Below are 21718 nucleotides of genomic sequence, written 5' to 3' on the forward strand. Positions count from 1 at the left end.
TTTGCTCATTTTGTCGCTTTTGTAATACCTAAATAAAACATTAATAACTAATATGTACTGCAACCAAATTTTATAATATATAATTACCAATATCAGAATTCTAAAATTTGAAACATGCATGGAAAACACTAAACTTCTCATAATCATACTATGTACGTAAAAACTGATAAGCCTAAACAAGTATAAATGCGATATAACTTCGTTAAGCGAACATCGTTTGAAGTGAAAAGTGTTATAACACATGAAGTGCCGCTAAGCGGCTCGTGAGTGGGCAGTGTAAGTCCGCGCGTTTCGCGACGATGTTCTATTACAAAAGGGAATTGGATCTTGATTCATTGGTTCGGAAAATCGGCAGCGTACCTTGATAATTTCATTTCTGTACAATTTGACCGCGTCCCTGGTCAGATCGAGCCTCCGCGGACCGAACACAATACAGCGAGGCCCCTACGGATCTCGCACATAATACGCAGCTTTCATTGCCCCCTTTTACAATCTCCCATTACCTTCGAGGCTCTAACGCCACTGGGAATCAGATTCGTTACACTGTTCTTTTATTTTTCCCTTTGAGTGATTTTCGTGTCGCTTCTCAGTAACTAATGTTATTTTATTTCGAAGTTACGAATCGGATCTCTATCTGTACACGGTTTGTTTGCGACGGAATAGACTCCGTAATCGAATACAAAAGCTTGCATTGTCGAAGCAATAACAGCGTGGCTATTGAAAGAAGCAGTATCAAAATATCGCATTAGGGGCTACCTTTATCGCAGGTCGGCGTGTCCGTGTCCCAGTCCAGCTTTTATACAGATTGTATTGGCGCAAATACGACGTGGAAGCACTGTAAATACAGTTTCTGGCGGCACAAATTGAAAAATTTGTAAAATTCATGAATATGAATAAGTGCTCCGTAGCTGTGAATGGGACATCAATTATGCAAAATGTAGTCGTGTCGCATTGATCGGAGCTGCCTATTGCGGGTTCGATCCTGCCAGTTGATAGCAGCCAGCTCATCAGGTGTTAATTAAATTTTGCTGTGTGCAAATAGTAAGCATATATCGTGAACTCTACAATCAATTTATGGGGACTTAGTTTATTTAGACAACAAACAATACATATCTAGTAGAGATTATAGATTATTATTTCTATTAACCCAATTTTTATCTTAGACTTAATTGTATAGAGAAATATTCGTGTACTACATCGCTATAAAGCATGCCGCATAAGTAATACATAAACTAAACACGCTATATTCAAATCGATCGTTCGAAATAACCAATAGTTAACCAATTAATGTGTTGGGAAGTTGTTGGGAACTTTTTTGTCCGTCCCCAGCGCTAAGTTTGGAACAAAAATAGCAAGAGCGCATTTCTGTGAGCAGCCGCCGGTTGGTCGTACGTTCAATGTTGTCAACTTCAAATTACAGGGCGCAGAAATCGTGTACTTGCCTGCACTTCTTATATTCAAAGCTTTGTGTTTTGCACTGTTGTTCAACTTGCATTTTTCGTAAAGGAATTGCATTTGATAAAAGCGTATTCGTTCAAATGACCCGTTCTTGCTCAAGCGGCACGGCAATTGGAAAACTATGAGCTGAAATTCTAAATTGAGTCGATCGTTTTTGTGTAATTCGCTTTGGGGCGACTCTGTTATCTTTACATCGTACAACAAACAATATTATGTTAATACATTGGGTACACGAAGATATACAAGTCTGATAACTGATACCTATTTGAATTTCAAATAGCTAAGCGTTTTATGAGAATATAGCGTTAGGGAAGTCGAATTAAGAAAGCAAAAATAACACGTTCATTTATAAAAACGGCAGTATGTGGCTCGCTAACAAACGTTTCGAATAATTCACGCTAAAGGGTTGCATTTACATAAATATTAGGTAGCGATAGTCGCAAACATAAACATTACATGCGATAAGGTTAATTTATGAAGATTTCATGTAGGTATTTGTATTTCATAATTTAAAAATGAAAATATTGTTATTACGTTTAAGATTTCACGTTCGCGGGCGTCGCGCGGCGCATTACAAAGCATCGAAACTAATTTGCATGTTGCCATGAAAATATATGGCATTTTAATTTTATTTTGTAGGCGTAAAAGTTACGTTCCATAAATGAGTTATCTTTTATGTTGAAAGGTTAAAAATATCCAGTTATTAATATGTATGCATGCAAAAAAATTGTATTGTATTTTTAACCACTTTACATACAATTAAAATGCTTTAAAATATGAATGCATACATGTAGTTTACAATCTCTGTACTTATAGATGAATTCAGTTCATAATTCGAATTCTGATAAAATCACGAAGCGTGTAATTTCGAATAAATCCCACCTAATACACTACTCGAACACAGCATATTCAAAACGATTACTATCATAAAGCGGTGTGTAAATACAATGCTTATTATTCATATACTTGTCAGCAAAACGCTCCGCCTCGGCACGTTCCGTCAATAATTTTCTTAGAACGTTACAGATCTCGCTCAAGAACAAATCGTACTGCAGTAAACATTGTATAAAGCTTGTCTATAAAATATCATCTCTTGCTTAGGTTTTTGTTTTTCCATTGAATCTCGTTCCACAAGTGGGCAATAATTGAAAACGAAACCTTACAGAGCAGAGTAGGGATCGTGAGACACCAATATAAAGGCGCTCAGAATAGATTGAACGTATAAAATTTTCAGTTCAAATTCGCACGAAGCGCTGCCGCGGGTGATGCTCTGTATCTTTTTACTTTGTAACCTTACTTTTTATTCCATTAGCGCGCGTGTGAGGCCCCTGTAGCCAAATATCGTGGAATAATAAAAGCTGTTTAGTAATGATAATACGGAAAACAGCTCCGCTCTCTAGTATAACTGAATTAGAGTTTCGCGTCATGAATTTTGCGTTTACGCTTATTGCTCGGTTGAATTAGGTTGTTTTAAAACTAGAATTCACGTTTAATAAAATTTATGTATTCCACGAAGGCGCCTTATTTTTCTAGGAACGAATTATGAATGCAAAGTTAAGCCTTAAACGTTGTAAAGATGAATTCAAGTCCATCGGCAGAGAAGTTTCACAATAGCAGGTCGGTTTAAAAAGTTGGTTACAATTTTAAGTCTGCGAAAATCCAGGAGCGTTTCAAATTGTGATCCTCTTTGGCGCTTTTTCTTTACTTTATATGCGCAATGTACAACGCTATTGCTCTAACAGAGAACTTTTTATTTCCGTTTATACCGAGTCAATCGTCCGCGAACATTTTTCAAGCAAACTTTAACAGTGGAGGCAATCGCTCCTGAAATTCGAAAATGAAATCGTTCCGAGCGTCGCCAAGATTTATCGGTGGATGTTTGAATTTACTTTGAAACTTTAGGGGCATAAAACTTATGACACGTAATCGTATATTCTACTCAACATTTGTTTAACAGGACCGGAGCTATCTGAAACTTAATTTTTCTTACTTTCTTATGACATTCTTGCGGCTATTCAACTGTATGATTTTCGTCTCTACGATATTTTTATGAATTGAACATTTGTGTGTGAAAATTATGTCAATACTTTTAGTTTGATAACTAATGGACTAAATTACCCATAATATGATATAATCAATAGAACTAAAAACAAATAATTTACAAAATAATTCATATTCATAGTAGCACTTACAAATTCACGATCAATAATTTTACAATCAGCAACTCGACAACAGTTTATATGTGTTTATTGAACGTGTGAAACATGTCATGGACATTTTACATATTGTATTCATTTGATTGACGGCCATTCCACGTGTATTTCTTGACACAAAGTTTTGATACTTGCAAAATTTTAAATAATTATAAAAAAACGCATCTTTAAAAAAATAATGCGAAAACAATCGACAGTCAGAATAAATAATTCCATAATGCCCATTTCCCAATTAGCAGTGTTCCTTATCTGTTTAAACGCAACTACAAATCGCGATAAACTTTCGAATGTTCGAAGCATTTTATACAAGCTGGGGTAAAATTCAAGAGCCGAAAGCGTTGTTTTATAGTTGTAATGGTTGCCCCAAGGTGCGCACGTACCTTCGCGGTGACAGCCCTTGATATATTTACGACAATCTGCCGCCCGTAGTTTTAAGAAATATCCTAGCTTTTGGCCGGCCGGTTTTACGTTAGCGACGTTTGAACGTTTGTCTTTTTGATATTTATTTGTATACACTGAAAAATAAACAATTGAAACGGTGGTCTAAATCTTTTTGTTTTGTCGTAGGTGATTTTATTTGATATTCGTAGTTAATGTTTAAAGGTGAATTGAATACAACTTAAAAGAATTCAAATACTTTTTTTTCATGTAGGTAGAGCTCAATTCGTTCCATAAGTATGATGGATTTTCCTTACAATAAGGACGCAAATCATTTAATATTTATAATTTATAATTAAATATTTTAAACCCAATTAAGCGTACTCAATTACAGAACCCATCTTGATTTTCTATCAGAATTTCCACATAATATTTTGTTCCTAACCAACGTCTTGACGCATGCGCGCTAGCATGATGTAATAAAAAGCAATGTACCGGACACAAATACCCATCGCCGATCTAATGAATTGTGAATTATTCCGCCACTAAATCTTTAATATCATATATGCTAAAACCGCGTTTGGTCATATTTTGGTCTTCACATCGAACTATGAAGATAACAAATATAGAAATACTATGTTCACACGGTTGTAAATACTTCGAATGATATTTAGGATAAAGTAGAGCATATTTTTGTAATACACATACTACGCAGTTTATTTCTGTGTGTATATATAAACTATTTGTGTGGTCATCATAATATTATAGGTATTGCAATCTAGAAGCCATTTTCTATTTAAATGCTGTCGTGGGTATCGCAAAACGCTTATAGGTACATAGAATTGTATATAAAGCTACAATTTAATATGTAACAACCATCGCGTAAAAATAACAGAAGCATCAATAAAACATAAATCATCCAATATTCCTAACAGAGACAATCTCATAGCAAACGGTAACTTAATAACTGAAGCTTATCTCAAATGTTCAATAAAATTGTGCATCATTTTAAAGAAGTCAATATTTCACTCCATCTCATTCACACTGCGTCTAGACTTCCAATAGTGAGATTGCTTATATGTACCGTTATACATAAAACATGAGGTGGAAATGTCCAAGCCTTCATTCTATACGAGTCACGGGTAAAATTAACAAGTTTTTATTGGCATGACTCCAATAGATGTTATTTGTTAAAATAATATAATGCCGTGGAATATTCATAAATGAAGACCGTGACAATCAACGCTGTCTAGGATACCGCAATTTGATATTCATGATAATTTTATATGCATAGCTCTGATTACATATTCATTCTAATCATTTTACTTTACGGATTTAAAAGAATGTCATCGATATGAGAGCCTGTTTACGTAACCATTGCAAGCGGATGGCAAATGGTTTGATTTTAAGGACCGTGTAAATTTGCTTTATTTAATTGAAATTTATTTAGCTTGTTATTATTTTTCATTTATCCCTTTTCCACCTTATTATTAACTAGACGGTCAAGTCTAGTGACGTGACGTGGCGAAAATTTATACACATGTAAAAAAAACAATTGATTACGACACTTACATAAAGTGCTAGATCAAATTATTATCTGTGGTCAATGAAATACATTCTTCCATTTATAATTTTTACATCCATCATCATACACAAATCTTAAAGCAACGAACATTCAACATCTATCTCGCTCAAAACCTCGAAACAAACCCATATACCTCGGGTCAAACGACAATATGCATATTAATTTTCCAAAATAGATCTCCAAGAATGAGTCTCAGCATTTTGACGCAAGTATTAATCACGTACATATATGTAATGGTGCCTATTTGTTCGCGTCCAGTATTGCATCGGTTAATCCTTGGCACGCCGCGGCCGGCATGTCCGTATAAATTAATCTATCGGCAGATCCTCATGCACATTCACGTATGTCGCATCGCTTCTTGCGGTCTCGATATTCTTTATAAATACGAGTTTGATCGGCTTATTTGGTATTTCCGTGATGCTGACTTGGCTCATATTGGCTGCGATGAATAAAACGACTACCTACTACAATACTACATTTCTCTCTACTTCATCTGTCTACGTCACTACGACATTGATGCATTTTTAATAGACATGGTAAAATATGATAATTAAACAAATAAAATAAAATAAATAAATAAAACATTTATTGATAACAAACGAAAAAGTAACGAGTTATGTACTTGTTTCTCTATGTAGAGCAGAAATAAAGGCAATACGATAATAAACTTTTATTATTTTTGACAATATTGTTTTCACATTGCTCTATGTCAGAAATATCATTTTTTTCTGTGTATAATTTAGATTAAATACTAAATTCAATCCAATGTTCCAATAATGCTGTATGTACCTATAATTAATAGCCAATTTAGATTTAGAGATTTTATGTTCGAATTCTATATTAGGTATGTTACAAATTGAGCTACTGTTGGTACGTCTTTAAATAAATAAACGATCTCTAAATATTTTTAAACATTTGAAAAGGTAACCTTAAGGGTGACTCCAAAATATAACTTGAAAATTTATGGTTCCTTTCTTTATTACCAGTTGAAGTACCAGTCAATTTATGCAAATAGAAAGGTAATATCATATAGAACTAGAGCACAGATCTTGTTAGATCCGACCAATCTACTGCGCCTGAACGCGACGGTCAAGCCTCGTCCATACTAACGATTTGAGAACTACTTGAAAAATTTCGAGAATTTTCGAGCATTCTTCAAGACCAGACCTTCTTCACTAGCGTCTTGCTTATATGAATATTTAAATTGAGATTTCATAAGTACCAAAATAGAAATAGAATGCACAATTTTATTTCATGAAACTAGAAATTGACTACCTTGTATCTTTGCGGAATAATCCGTTACATACAATGACCTATTATACTAGTAGACGCGGCATACGCCAACATCATTGCACTAAAAACAGCGTAATTAATACATACCTACTTACTAACGCATTATCACCAATACAGTTGTTCTCTCTTTCACTCTCACGCACGAGACATAATACATGTCTCACTCATGTACTTCGTAATAACAACTGCCGATTAAAATACAAAAAGAACGTCCAGCCACGACGCTGAATGGTGCGTGACTAAATGAAACTCGGGCACTTAGCTGAGTTTTTTCTTGCCAAAATAGAGAGCGGGTAACGTATCTAGCTTTTTTATATATCGAAGGTTACATAGCTATAACAAATTGATATTCTTTGGAGAAAGGAATAAATTATTTTCAGTAGAAAATGTTACCGTGTAAATATTATAATTACCTGAATACCAAGGGCTACGTTATACTTCACGTGTAACAACGTAGATGACAAGTAATATTTTGTTTGTACAAATTAAAAATTTAATTTGTACAAATTATTTGAACATCAAACTCCAATTCACATACAATCTAATTATAACTGATAGTCGTACACTTAACACCTGGTGTTCGTGTAGCGATAGAAGGGCGATTCGTCGACTTACCGTCATATCATAATAACAGGATAGCTCATACGATGGCCGATTAATGAAGCCAGCGTAGTGCACAGAATGGTGCTGTAATAGTTTTATGACTCCCCCTACCAAGGGGGCAAACGGCTCACAGACTACCACTTGATTATGCATCGCACACTTCCAACCGATTATCGAACTAGTAATGAACGCTACCGCACAAATTTTACTAAGTTTTAAGAGTATACTGATTTCACTAATTTTTATCCGTAAAGTTTTAATTGGCACGCCTGTCTACCGTGATGGTATTAACATTTTTAATATGCGCTTAACATAATTACTTGCTTATATAAAGGCACGTTACAACTTTTTGTTTTTTGTTCGTAAATAATAGAGTGAGTTGGTTTATAGTTCTATTGCATCATTATATACCGATAGCTAGGTAGTTAACGTCTCTATAATTATCGTGACATTGTTTTAAAATTCCGTATAGTCCGTAGTAGGTCGTTGTGGAAAAATCGAGTGATTGTAGTAATACAATTTTTTTATGCCAATTTTGCTTTGCCCAATTATGTCACATGTCATGTTGAGAAAGTGGTAAGTAAAAAAATAGTATGAAATAATTGTCAATAAAACAAACTGTTCGATAAAATGTTGCATATTTTATTGATAAATATAATGTAAAATCTTTTAAGAGCATTTATTACAGGTTTAATATTATTTGTGTGACCAGTTAGAATAAATTCAGGAAGGGCTGTAGCACGGTCATTGAGCTAGTCTGTTAAGCAGATTTAAACATTTAGGTAGATATACCCCAATACAATTTATTTCAGATTTATTTTATAATAATTCATATTTTTGTAGTCATATATGGCAATTATTTATGAGTCGAAAATTTTAGTGAAGATGCCGATATAAATTTGATTAATTTAAAATCTCCGAAAACACACAAATACTTGCAAAATTTGCAGTATTTAATACTACAGAGTCCTTACGTGTATTAGGGGGCATATTGAAAAAGTACCTAGTTTATTTTCATTTCCTGTTTGTTTAGACAAACATAGATCAACTTTCGAAGCGTAACATCTAACAAATAACAATTTCCATTCCAATAACAAAATATCATACAATAATCAAATCAAAATATTTAGCTCCATGTAAAACGGAATATAAATATTCAAATGATGTCATCTATCAAAATCACATAAATAAAATGATAGCAAACGGATCCAATTCAACTATTGCTCAATGAGTCGTGTTGAAGTGATGCTCTCGAGCATGAATTAAATACTTTAGCCGGTCTCGTATCTGCTAAGATATGGCGTCGCGGTTCGGTGACGTCTGCGAGCAGCGCGCGGCGAGCAGGGTCGCGGGGGACGCTCAATCCCTCTCATTTAACACCACTCCATTCCTCTGTAGGTGTTTGCCGAAGCGATTCCGACGAAGGATCCTCCTTTTATGGTGCTACTTACAGTCTCATAGTGATTCGCGGTTTTATTTCGGACGGTTCACGTAATGGCGCGTACATTTTTCACGCCTTGCGAAAAGCGAGCCCAGTAATCTTTGCATTTATACCGTGATCCTTTATTGATTTTAGATTTTAGTGGAAAGCGAAATGAATGAAATAGGCATGAATGGAGACGCGCTGTAAGCCGCTGTAAGCTCCGAGTATGATATAAACTTACATTCAGCCGCATCGCATAAGCCCGAAAGATGGCCTGCGTTTGTAAACGCTCAACTGTGCTCGTATTAAAATCCGCCGTTTTGATACCTAATTAAAAATGTAATTTGTCATTGAAATTTGACGACACAAATCATATCATCTGCTCGACCCTCTAACACGAAATGGGCGTCTTAACTTCGGAAACTTTGGCCATAAAATTATGATAAAGGGCTTTGTTTTAACGCGTCAAATAATTTACTGAACTTGGAAATAGGGTGGAATTCATCAGAAGTGTGTAAATGCATCAAATATCTACAGTCACATAAATATAAAAGTATTAACCTAACAATTCTTTTAAAAATAAACAGAAAACAACACCCATTGCTCCTGTTTCACGCCTAATAAGTTTTTATTAATATCCAAAGTTCACACGTGCTTCTCGCAAATCCATTTCCCTAAATCCTTGTAAAAACAAAAAGGAGACCCACCATTAAAATAAATAAAAGGAAATATAGAACCGGGCGCAAATTATTTCACTTACCTACTTCTTTCTATAAAAATGCGAACGACGCATTAAATTTTCGGTAGAAAGGAAACTCCCTTGTAAGCAATATCGAGCAGGCAAATTTTTCAGATATTGCCTTCAGGTAGCGCACATTTATTATGTACCCGAATATATTACTCCTGATTCATTGACTTTGGATATTGATTTACTTTGCTTGCATAAGTTGTAGTTTGGGAAAGTCCAGGGGTAAAGTTAGTCTGCGTCGTGAAGAATTAGGGCAACTTTATGCGTAGAGACACTTGACGTGACTAACTTTGCTCGATATTGAAAGCGTTTCGCTTCTTACGTTTGAATTATGGCGCTGTATGTCAGGCTGTGTTGTATAATATGTTCTGGTGATAAATATCTGTGTAATTATGCATTACGTAACCACATATATTTTTTTTAATATGGTTTTGTTTCTGTTTTTACAAATTTAGTAGACGTTTCAGTGCTCTATTCTGATATTTGTGTACTACGAAAATTATTATTTATACTACAAAACGTAAACGGTATAGTTTGCGTTGACATATTTTAAAAGTATTTAAATATGATTATTTTTTCGACCCAAATATCGACCAATAGAATTGCACCATTCGACGTCACGTGGTACAACCTACATGGTATTATACTGATAATTTTTTGAAAATTTTCTCTGGTCGTTGACGTCAAACTGACAGTTTGAATTCAATTTTATTGTGAAATTATTGGCCGACATTTGGGACGGAAAAATAATCCTCCGAATACCACACGAGCTTCAAAATTATCGAACTAATTAGTAAAATTCCGAATTTTCACTTATAATACCACAAGAGCTTCAAAATTATCGGGTATTTTCCGATAGGTTCGTTGCAAACAAATAAAGTCGTCAAGTTTTTCAGGAAAAATCACTCGCGCTTCGCGCTCGTGATTTTTTAACCTTGACTAAAAACTTGACTCCTTCATTTGTTTGCAACGAACCTATCGGAAAATACCCGATAATTTTGAAGCTCTTGTGGTATTATAAGTGAAAATTCGGAATTTTACTAATTAGTTCGACGTAGAGTTATTTTACCTATTTCTAATGATTTATACATAATGAGATTTAATTATCATTACTCGATAATTTACTTTCACCATATAAAAAAGGGCACCTCGACGCTCCACGACTTACTCAGCTCTGAACAAACACGAAATAACAAACCAAAAGTTGACTTTTATATTGCCGCTTGTTTACGGGAACTGTTATCACTACAGCACACCGGCTGTACATCTCAACCTTCGCCTATGTCCACTTGATTTACGATTACGATAAGGTGTCGACCTAAAAACATTTCGCCTCTAGCCAGGGAACATTGTCGCAAAAGATTTAAAACCGAAAACAGAACGGGAAATTTTCCTTCTCGTTGTTTTAACGCAATATCTCACAGCTGATGGCTGTTCGAAAGAAATATACGCTCCAAGATATAGTAACTGATATTATTTATAGATTACGATTGTGGGAATATGGTCTCGATTTTGAAGGAATGTTGCCGGCTGTTTTGGTGGTTTAATTTTTTGTTGTTAATTATTTATTAAATAACAAGAAATTTTCGATAATAAAACTGCTGCATTATTCTTAGTTTGAATAGTTATCTCTCACATTATAGGTCATAAATAACGATTATAATTTATTCTTACAATAATTAAATCACCAAGTGATATAAAAAAATACATTCAGTTCCGTATAACAAGAAACTGTACAAAAAGTATAACAACGGAATGAAACTTCACTTACAAAATGCGAACTACATTAGAAAATAAGCAACTCGGTGGAACTTTTAAAACAATTGAACTCTGCGCAAGCGTCACTCAAACGCGCTGCGATACCTAAAATTAACTGAAGCTGCCCAAGTTTCCCCTGTAATTTAATTTAACTTCGACCGAATCACACAATAGCTTGCAAGCTTAGCCGTTTAATTAACAGGACCTTAACAGCCACCGATACCCAATATACCAATAAGCATAAACAAAAGACGTTTACGTTACATTTGGCTGAAGCAGGGTGCGGAGTACGTAATAGGTTGCAGACTGCATTTAGATTCACAGCTGAGCCGCTCCAATATCGGCTTCGAGCATATTATTTCAGGGGGCGCGGGGCAATATTGAGTTGTGAAACCAACGATTTACCTAACTGCAGACGATGTTAACAGAGAAACTTCACCTCGACACTTTGACAACTTATTTCTTGTCTCGGGAGTTCCTAAGCCACTCGGTTGTGTACATAGTGCCTTGATTGTTGTTCACCGTGATAGTTATCGCAATAACTACCGAACTTCAAATGTTTCCATGCTTCATTTATATTAGACAATAACAGTTTCACAATGCATTCGCAAAATAGATTCCCCCGAATATGAACTATGAGATAAAACGGTATCAAATAACGAGGCAACTATTAAAGGAATTTAGTAGTTTCAGAGGAAATTATGCCTGCTTTGAAAATTGAATGTTTGATTTAGAATAACTTCATTTCTAAATGCTTCGAACGTAGCTACGTTATTATTTGGTTGGAACAACTTTTTAAGAACCAACTTCAGACATTAATTTCGGGTTCAATAATAAATTTTAGGCACCTTGAACTAACTCCAATAGGTACCTAGGTATATTATATATTATTGTTAAGTTTGTTAAAGACTTATGAAAGAAATAAAGACACAGATTGAATAGGATTAAAATTATTCTAATATAGTTATAAAAAACGGGATATTAATAAAAATTGATCGATTTTTTAAAGAAAAATGTTACTAAATACACAAACGGTAAAAAAATAAATATTTTTAAGTCAATAAAAAACATGAGATACATACCTCGACCGCCTTGTGGTGGGATCTTTCATAACCATTACTTCTGTGATTTCGCCGAATTTACTAAAGTAATCTCGTAGGCTTTCTGCAAAGAAGAAACATTCATCTTTAATATCTGAAATAATTTTGAATATTTACACAAAAATGTAATAACAATAAACAGACGCTACGCAACAGCAGCTCAATTTCATAAAAATATTTTTAAGCCAGCCAGGATATTTTAATCAGTTTAAATATACTTCATTGGGTAGAATGTAATCTCACTTTAAAAATTTTAATTATTTTTACGCAATATTTTTACGACCGCCCAAAATATGAATATCATGTGCTTTATTAAAATGAAATTACTGTGCTTAATTTTATTCTACTGTATCATGGCTCTAATTAGTTTAAATATTTAGCAGTTTCTAATAGTGAAATGGATTTTCATATAAATTAGTAACAGATAATGTGGATAAACTCGCTGTATAATGAGAATTCATGCGATGCATATTCTCGTTTTTAGGCGCATTTTACATAATAACCGTGCAGTCGACGCATTATTTTGATTGCAAATTTTGATGATAAGTAATTGATAGTTTGTATTAATGCTGCTATTTTCCTGAACCAATATACGTTTGGCATTTAATTTCAATGGAAGTTATTAAAAATATTATATTACTTACATGATACAGATGAACTGTTTTTATTTTTATGTGGGACTCGTCAATATGTATTCAGCTCATTATCATTAAAATTCTTCTATGACATATAATTTTATAACAGTAAGTATACATTTTTGTTATTAAATGTTGAACCTTTATCCTATTTGATAAAATTACGTATGATATATGCATTTAATTTTTATTATGTTTCCCTCTAGGGTTTCCGATTAATACTAATTAAGAACAAACAGGCCAATCACGAAAGCTTATTGTGGGTTACATTCCAATTTAAACTTGCGTTCAATTCGTGGCGCCGCTTCTAAAACCAAATGTTGGACTATGCTTTTAAAGTCGATTTTGGACTTGTTTCGCAGTGAACTTTTCTAATCTGACCATCTGGCTCTCGGCTACGTACCGCACTTCGAAACAGTAATGAAAAGTAACGATTCAATGTACATTTTACCATTAATCAGCTCAGCTTAGTGTGCGATCACATGTTATTCGGATTTAAAGAGCTGCCCGATTTCGATTAGATTTATCGACACGGCGAAGCGCGTCAGTTTTCCATAAGCTATCCGGGTTGACCTACATGACGTACCGGTTGGTTCAGATGATACCCAGGGGGCAGCTCTGCGAAGGACAGTGACGCGAATTCGGCACAGTTGTTCAACCACCATAAAATTAGCATTTGGCCAGCGAGTAGCATTTTCATCTGAACACAGCTCGAGGTACCTGAATTGTTCGACCGCACTTCTCGAGAAATGGAGGGTTGGAGATTTTGTTTCTTTACAACTACTAAGACGGACGTCGAGGATTTTTATGCGCTTCCTCGGGTTCCGTTCTTTGAAGTTTGTTGCTTTTAGAAACTTACTTAAGCTTCAGATTCCGAACATTAGCCACTTCCAACTGTATAAATTGTAACTCTATCTATTAAATGTTTTATCTGCAGATACAGTTTATTCCGTTCGTTCAAGCGGAACGTGTTTATAATAATTAAATTAAGTGATATGTAAATTGTCTGGTGATTTCGTTAACATCGAATAAAAAGGTGACGTGGCATTTGTCATACGCAACCACCATTAAATTGGACCTTCCCGCCTGCTCCAATTGCAGCTGAAATTCAGCAAACTTCACAATAACAACATACCCTTTCATACGCTCACTCATACACATAACATGATTAAGCACTTTAATGTTAAATTTTACTGTGAAGTGTCCGCTACAATAGAGTTAATTGGTTTTATCAAAAATCATTATCTGTATAAAACGATTATTATTATGACGAATAATGCGCTGTATCGTTAATTATAATGATGGAAGCTTAATTGCTTATCTTTTATAGATTTATTCAATTAATTTTCGGCATATATTTATTGTAATAGGATAAGCTTTTTGTTATTTGCTTATTATATTGCTTATTATTTATTATAATACATTGAAGTAACAATGATATTAATTGATGATATTTTATGGTTGATTATTATGCAATATGAGAATATTTTTGTAATATTCTAAAGTTATGTAACAAACTCATGTATAATTGGAAGAAAACATTGCAATTAAATGTGAAATACTTATTTCCGTCTTTCCATTAATTGTTCATCCAAGAATAATTACGAAAATTCTAAAACAACTCAGAGTTGAAATGCTCCCTAATTGGCAGTTTTAATCTACTAACTTTTGTGCGAATTTCATGGAAAGTACGCAACAACTTGTCGCGGTCGACGCTGAAACGAATCAAAACCGTCTAACGGCGAATTTATAAATGTATTCCAAATTAATAAGAATCGAAATTGTTATTTCAATTAATTTATTTCGTTACACAATCACGCGGTTTTTATGTGAATAATTGAATTTATCGTTCGCTTCCCCTTTGTCCATTTTAAATTGTTTTTACATTTTACTGGAAAATTTTGTTTATCATATTAACTTTTTAACAGGCTATGATCCTACCCTTTGTAGTATTAAAAAAAAAAATACCCGCATTCGAATAATTCACAATATAGTATGGTCACAAAATAAAAAAAAAAAACATTTAATACGTATGTGACCACATGTAACTCACACATTGAAACAGTGCCTTTTGCGGTGGATGTGCTCAACTACCATAAAATTGAAATCTAGCCCGATGAGCCTGCACAAAATAACCGTCAATGTCATACATAATGAACAATGGGCAATACAAAAATATTCCGAACTCATCAATAAATTAATTCCGACCGCGCGTTTTTGGATGTCGCAAACCCACATACAGAATATCGTCAAGTTTTAAAATATTCATGTTACTTTGCTACTACAATATGGTTAAAAAAATTAAACTTTTTTTTCAACTATTGAATTTATTCTTGTTCTTTATTAACAGGTGAACAAATTGTTAACTGCTGCTTTTAGACTGGATTTTTACATTTTTGATGTAGTTTAAATACTTTTGCAATGAGTTTTAATTAATTCTATTTACGAGTTAGGTGCTTGCGTTTTGATACGAAGTGAATTTAAATGAAGACAATCCGGGCAGGCAGGTATCGCAGCAGCGAACACATCAATGGCTCATCGACCCCAATCAATTTCACTGTAATGAAGCGATCAATCAGATCGTAAACGGAAGCGGTTCGCATCGCATATTTTATCTTTAACAATCCTTGCCCACCCGAACCAATTAGTGTAAAAACCTTCCGTAGTACAGTCCAATGTTATAAATTTGGCACTTAGCCTGACGCAAATTTTCAGTGCTGTCAGCAAATAAAATGTGCTGCAGTAATAGTTCTGCGACGGCTGCGCTAAATTGACACAAAATAACATTTTTCATTTAAACGCAATCCTCAACTATCTCCTGGTTTCGCGTGTAATTTTCACTTTTACTTTATGTCTGTATTCGTTTATTCATCTAAACAAAATTGCCGCTATTTTTTTCATCAAATTAATTTCAATTTTATCGCTATAATTGGTACGGCCGCATTCAACAACTGGCAATAAAATCTATCACATTGCAAGTGAAAACGTTGTTTGATGAAAAGTTTCAATCGGAAAATGCACATTGTTTTGAAAGCGCATCAATTCATTTAGATAGTGTAATAGAAAACTGACCGGATGGTAGATAAAATTATCAGGTTTTATTTAATGCTTTTAGTTTGTTTTAATTAATTGAATATATATTTATTTATCAAATTCGTTATTAACCTAAGTGACTAAACGTGGCAGAGGAAGACAGTAAGCATCTGTATTCCGACGTTGAACACGCTACGAAATCTAAACGAAAGACCCCACTAGGTGAAGTACTAATAAGAAATAAAACAAGGTTTTATTGACACGTTTAGCGTTTATACACTGCTTTAAAATTGTGTCCTGTGTATAAAATCGGCCCATTAAATGTGTATTGTGGTTGGCAAGGCGCCAGTCACGTAGATGCACACGTCCGAATCTGCGAATCTCTGAGTCGCTCCACTACGCTCGTTTGGGATGATTTCGACATATCAACACTGAAAATCGAAACGAATACAATTTCCGATAAGTTTAACTATTGAATTTTGATTAAGTACTCATTTAATATAATATGTATTAATAAAAAAAAAATTATTGTTTTTTTTTGGACAATATCGAATCGAATCGATTTAGTATCATAATATTATAACAGCAAGTTACGCTCGCTTCTTATAAAACAACGAGGCATAGTTATTATTGAAGTTCAATTTTCTATTCAATTATATATTTTATTATTTTGTCCACGACTATTTAATATTTAATGTAGAGCAGAATATTGTAGAGCCTTCCCACAAGTTCTCAAGCTCAAATAAGAATATAATAAAAACAGTAGTGTGCACAACATTTTTATGTTGAAAAGTTACATTAATTTACCGCGATATTTGGTATCTCGAGGACACTTCTGATGGAAATTTACATTGAGAAATAATAAGAATATGGCGCTGTTGGCCATCTTTCGTACTTGAAGATTACATCAAAAGCAAAATGAGGTGGCTGAAGATTTCACTTGACGCGCAATAAAGAAAGGACATGAAAGAGATTGCATGTATAAAGCACCGCGAAACATTGTAAAAATCACTGCGTACGTGTGAAGTGTCATCAGAGCGTCTGAGTTAAGTGGTGATCGCTTGTTTTTCCCACTTCCAATACTCGTAGGCTCGGCTTTTGAAGTGCCCTCACTGGTGATTTTACCCCGCGCCTGCCTGTTTTTTATGGGGTCAAGAGACCTCCCACAAAAAAATCGTTCGATAAATTATACACTGACACACACAGATTGGACTATAATGTGCATGCTCGTGATATATTGAGTTTTCACGCCTGTTTTGTTGCGTATTTAAGTACTCAAATTGGTCTCGTTTTTATCAACAAGTGTAATAGATTTCGTTCTAAAAACGTTTTTGTGGAACAAAGCACAAAAAATTGTTTTTATATACGGCATTATTTTAATTGTTATGTGTTTCTCGTGTATTCATAAATCCTACTAAAAAGTATGATAATCACACATCCTTATTAATCAAGGCGCAAAATTACTTTAATGGTTGCCTTAATTGTTTCAATTCCATGTATCTTTAATCATACCTTGGCTTTGTTAATAATTAAATTGATGGCTGGATGGAGGTACGTAACGTGTATAAATTTTGCATCAGGGGATGACAGAAGACAAACTTTACAAATATATATCACGAAGCAGACAAGACGATGGGTAATTTATTCTCAATAACTATCAAAGCAGTGCAGATGTTGTATAGTTTCAATTTAAGGGCACACGGTTGGAACTTCAGTGAGATGAACTTCGGTCGAAGTTTGTGTATACTGACATTGTCAACTAATCTAACAACCAGTACGAGATGTGCGGTTACCGCAGACTTTTCACTAGCCTAGAAAGACGTGCTTTGTTTTTTGACTTGTAGGGATTTGCAGAGCTGTTTTCAGTGGAATGGATGGTTGTTTAAAGTATGCTAAATCGTTCCAAATATTTATCCTGAATATGTATGAGTAGTGTGCGCGTAGATGGAGTAAATTATGGTAATTATATTTGAAATAATTTGACGTCGCCTTCAGTTCTGCTTACCACTTATCATGCTTGACGATCTTCTTTTACAACGCTGGAAATACGAAGTATGTACTTGACGACACTCAAGCAATTAAACTCAACCTTTTATTTCTAACAATATACAATATATTATGTAGTAATACCTAGTAATTGTCCAAATTGTCAACAACTGGCTCTAGTGACATATGAGCTGGCACGGATACATGGCTAATTTTGAAACATCCATTCATTTGATAGCAAACCTGAATGAGAGCAGTCAGACTAACAGTGGAGATCGCTACATACATTATAAATTATCGTATCAACTGAACGCTGAACAGAAATATACATTATTATATAAATCATTGTAATTTATTTGTACAACTTTTTACTGTCTGGCCTAGTTGTTGGTTAGATTTGTTCCGGATCGATTTTTGGGTTATGTGTATTGTGAGCTATTATAGTCGACTTATAAAACGATGATGTATTTACATGCAAAACGTGAGGAAATAATCATTAGATACTTTAATTAATATACATCCAAATTTAAATATGCAATTTGATTTGAGGTGTTTTTAAGTTCAAGTTGCTTTAACTGGATAACTTTGATGATAGATTACATCTGTTAACTATTGATTTGTTATCAGATAATTGATTACGGGCAATTAAATTTTTGTAATGCTTAGAACTTCATTTAATGTGCGCTAACGCGTACTCGTTCAACATTCCTTACAATCAGGGTTGCCTGGAAGAGATTGCTCTTGAGTAATAAGGCCGCCTTTTCATGCATATGTTGTGCCCGTGGGTAATTATTGTATAAAATTATAGTCTAAGTTTGTTTGTCCTGGTCATCATCATCATCATCATCATCAGCCCATATACTTTCCCACTGCTGGGACACGGGCCTCCTTTGAGGGTACAGGCCATAATCCACCACGCTGGCCAAGTGCGTGTTGGCGGATGACACATGTCGTCGAACTTTTTTTTTAATTCTTCGACATGTCGTGTGGCAGTGGTGATGTTACGATTCGAAGTCCGAGGGCTCACCACTGAGCCACCACTGCTCTCTTTGTCCTGGTATGCATGTACAATAAAGCATAAATAAATACAAATAAATAAATAACTTCTTGTCTCCACCGAGACTTGAACCCAGGGCTTTACTATCCTAGGCATTAAAGAGGTAAGCTATGTAGTGTTTTATTATTATCGCATTAATTCTTATTATTCGTGAAATGTTTCTATAAAAATATCAAAATAAATTGCATCAAGTGAAACAGCGTCACCTTGTATTCCCATTTTAGAAATCTTTTAAAAGTAACTCCACTTGCTATGCTCGTATGAGATGTACCATGATACGGATTTTAAAAGATACTTAAAGATTCATAAACGTAAGCTTTCCACCTCAGTGGGAGTCGTAAAGTTGAGTGTAATGTTCGAATATCTTACGTCCTTATAATAAGGGTAACTTGGAGGGGACTGTTAATACACCTGGTGACATTAATAAAACATCCTCTTAGGCGTTGTTTGATAGTTGTTATTAATGCACCATTTATATTAATGCCCCTTATAATATATATTTTAATCCGCTGTAAATATTTATGTCATTATAAATGTATAAGCCAAAACCTTGCCCAAACAGTACTGGTATAAGTGTAAGTAATAGGCAAACGTGAAATATAATAACTTTGTAGAACCGATAAATTTTATTCACATTCATATTATGAGTCCACAGGACATAACAATAACGATTTCTACCACATTCTTAATGTTGCTTGTATTGAGAAGAACCTGTTAAAATTTGTACCTTTATAGGTACAAATTTTAAAATAGGTACAAATAGGAGGAGTACAAGAATATATAAGCATAATGGTAATATATAAGCAATAATGGTAGGTCCTTTTTCACAGAATGAATGCCATAAATAAATTCATCTTTAAAAATATAGCGCGAGGTTATTCTTTACAACTAAATAGATAAAGTTTTATATAAGACAAACGTAATTAACAACGCACACAAAGGCACGCGGCGTGGTTAACCCCATTCCAGTCATATTAAACATAATTAATTCTAGGAATGTTTTGAAAACATCGCTAGTATGACTTACAGATTTAATAGACAATGCCACAGAAGACGGAGTTTGTTCCAACTTCAGACAAAGTTGGATAAGTTTCTGTGCATGCCCTTCTAAATTGAAATGGATACCGAAGTACCGAGTTGTTTTGTTATTGTCTGTGAGTTAAAATATCTGTTTTATATCATGTATTTTTATACTATTATACAGCTATACACCCATCTGAAAAATGTTTAATACGTAAGAATTTATTGGTGGAATTGTTAGCATTGAGTTATGTCCTAATAATTACGCATTTTTATAAAAGCAATTTGTAAGAAATTTTATCTTAAAACTTTTCTCAACTTCCATGAAAATATTTTGTAATGCGTTCCTAGAAACATCTAAAAAGATATAGATTTAATAAAAAATCAAATCCGGGAACATAATGCATGGGACACGTCATAAATATTCCAAGATGTACAGCTAGTATTTGAAGCGATGTTTTTCCCTTGTAATATTAGCAGTCGGCGGGCCCATGTATACCAACGAAAGGCAATCTTGTCCAGCGCGCATTGGATGTGCTAGGGAAATATAATTTCGATCGGACAGCAATCAGGGTCCGTTGAAGACGGCGCGTGAGGCGACTTTATAAAATATTAAATGTAACCGTGAACGCCTCACGAAATCGCGCCAATAATAACCTAAAATTTGTTATAATTTCATTCCGTAATTCTTAGAAAAATATTTTGTATTGCTTCTATAAAATAAATAATTTAGCTTTCTGAATCTAGTATTTAATTAACTCATTCTGAGAAAACATGAAGATAACCTGATTAAGTAAATATTATTACATTATTAAGTATTTTTATTATACCACGTGTCATTTTATGGTTATTAAAGCTACCTATATTAATTTTACCAACATGAAAAAGTTTTAATCATAAAAAAAATAATATCAGTAGCCTCGTGACCGAATTCATCTTCATCAAGTAGTAATTTTTTTTTAACATATTCCAAATGCTCCTTAATGGGGTTCCTTCTATTGGCTGGTCGACGTTGATGCATTACCTGAAACAAACAGAAAAAATATTAGTAATATAATTTAATAGTATAATTTTGTAAGACGTGCTCGTAATTGTGATTACATATTCTTCGTATTCTTGGAAATGCAACTTGATACACGTATTATATTTTATTTTAAAAATAAAATCCATAAATATGAGAACAATGATAAAGTGCAAATATCAATTCTCCAGTCTATCGCAATGTATTTCAACGTCGGACTTATCAGAAAAATCCTTTCAAGTATAGCAGTATCATCGAGACGGCGGAATAGATCACTCCCTGTAGGAAGGCGTCAATCGCAGCTGATTTATAGAGGGCGCTACAACAGCATCGTTCGACTAAACTGCGCTACGTTTTGCTCGCGCTGTAGCCCGTACTGTGCGAGCCACTCGCAAACAAGTCACTCA

General features: G+C 34.1%; 1 protein-coding gene across 7 annotated transcripts in view; it reads right to left on the minus strand.

Moving 5' to 3' along the window:
- The window catches only part of LOC123691161 (RNA-binding protein Musashi homolog Rbp6), a 390351-nt gene that overhangs the window by 256674 nt on the left and 111959 nt on the right, over positions 1 to 21718 (minus strand). For all 7 annotated transcript variants that reach the window (XM_045635427.1, XM_045635429.1, XM_045635425.1 and 4 more), the window contains exon 3: positions 12542 to 12623. In XM_045635427.1, the coding sequence (XP_045491383.1) occupies positions 12542 to 12623 (82 nt within the window). The remainder of the gene's footprint in view (positions 1 to 12541; positions 12624 to 21718) is intronic.

The sequence above is a fragment of the Colias croceus genome, chromosome 4 (genome assembly GCF_905220415.1).
Source record: "Colias croceus chromosome 4, ilColCroc2.1".
In the NCBI taxonomy this organism is placed as follows: Eukaryota; Metazoa; Arthropoda; class Insecta; order Lepidoptera; family Pieridae; genus Colias; species Colias croceus.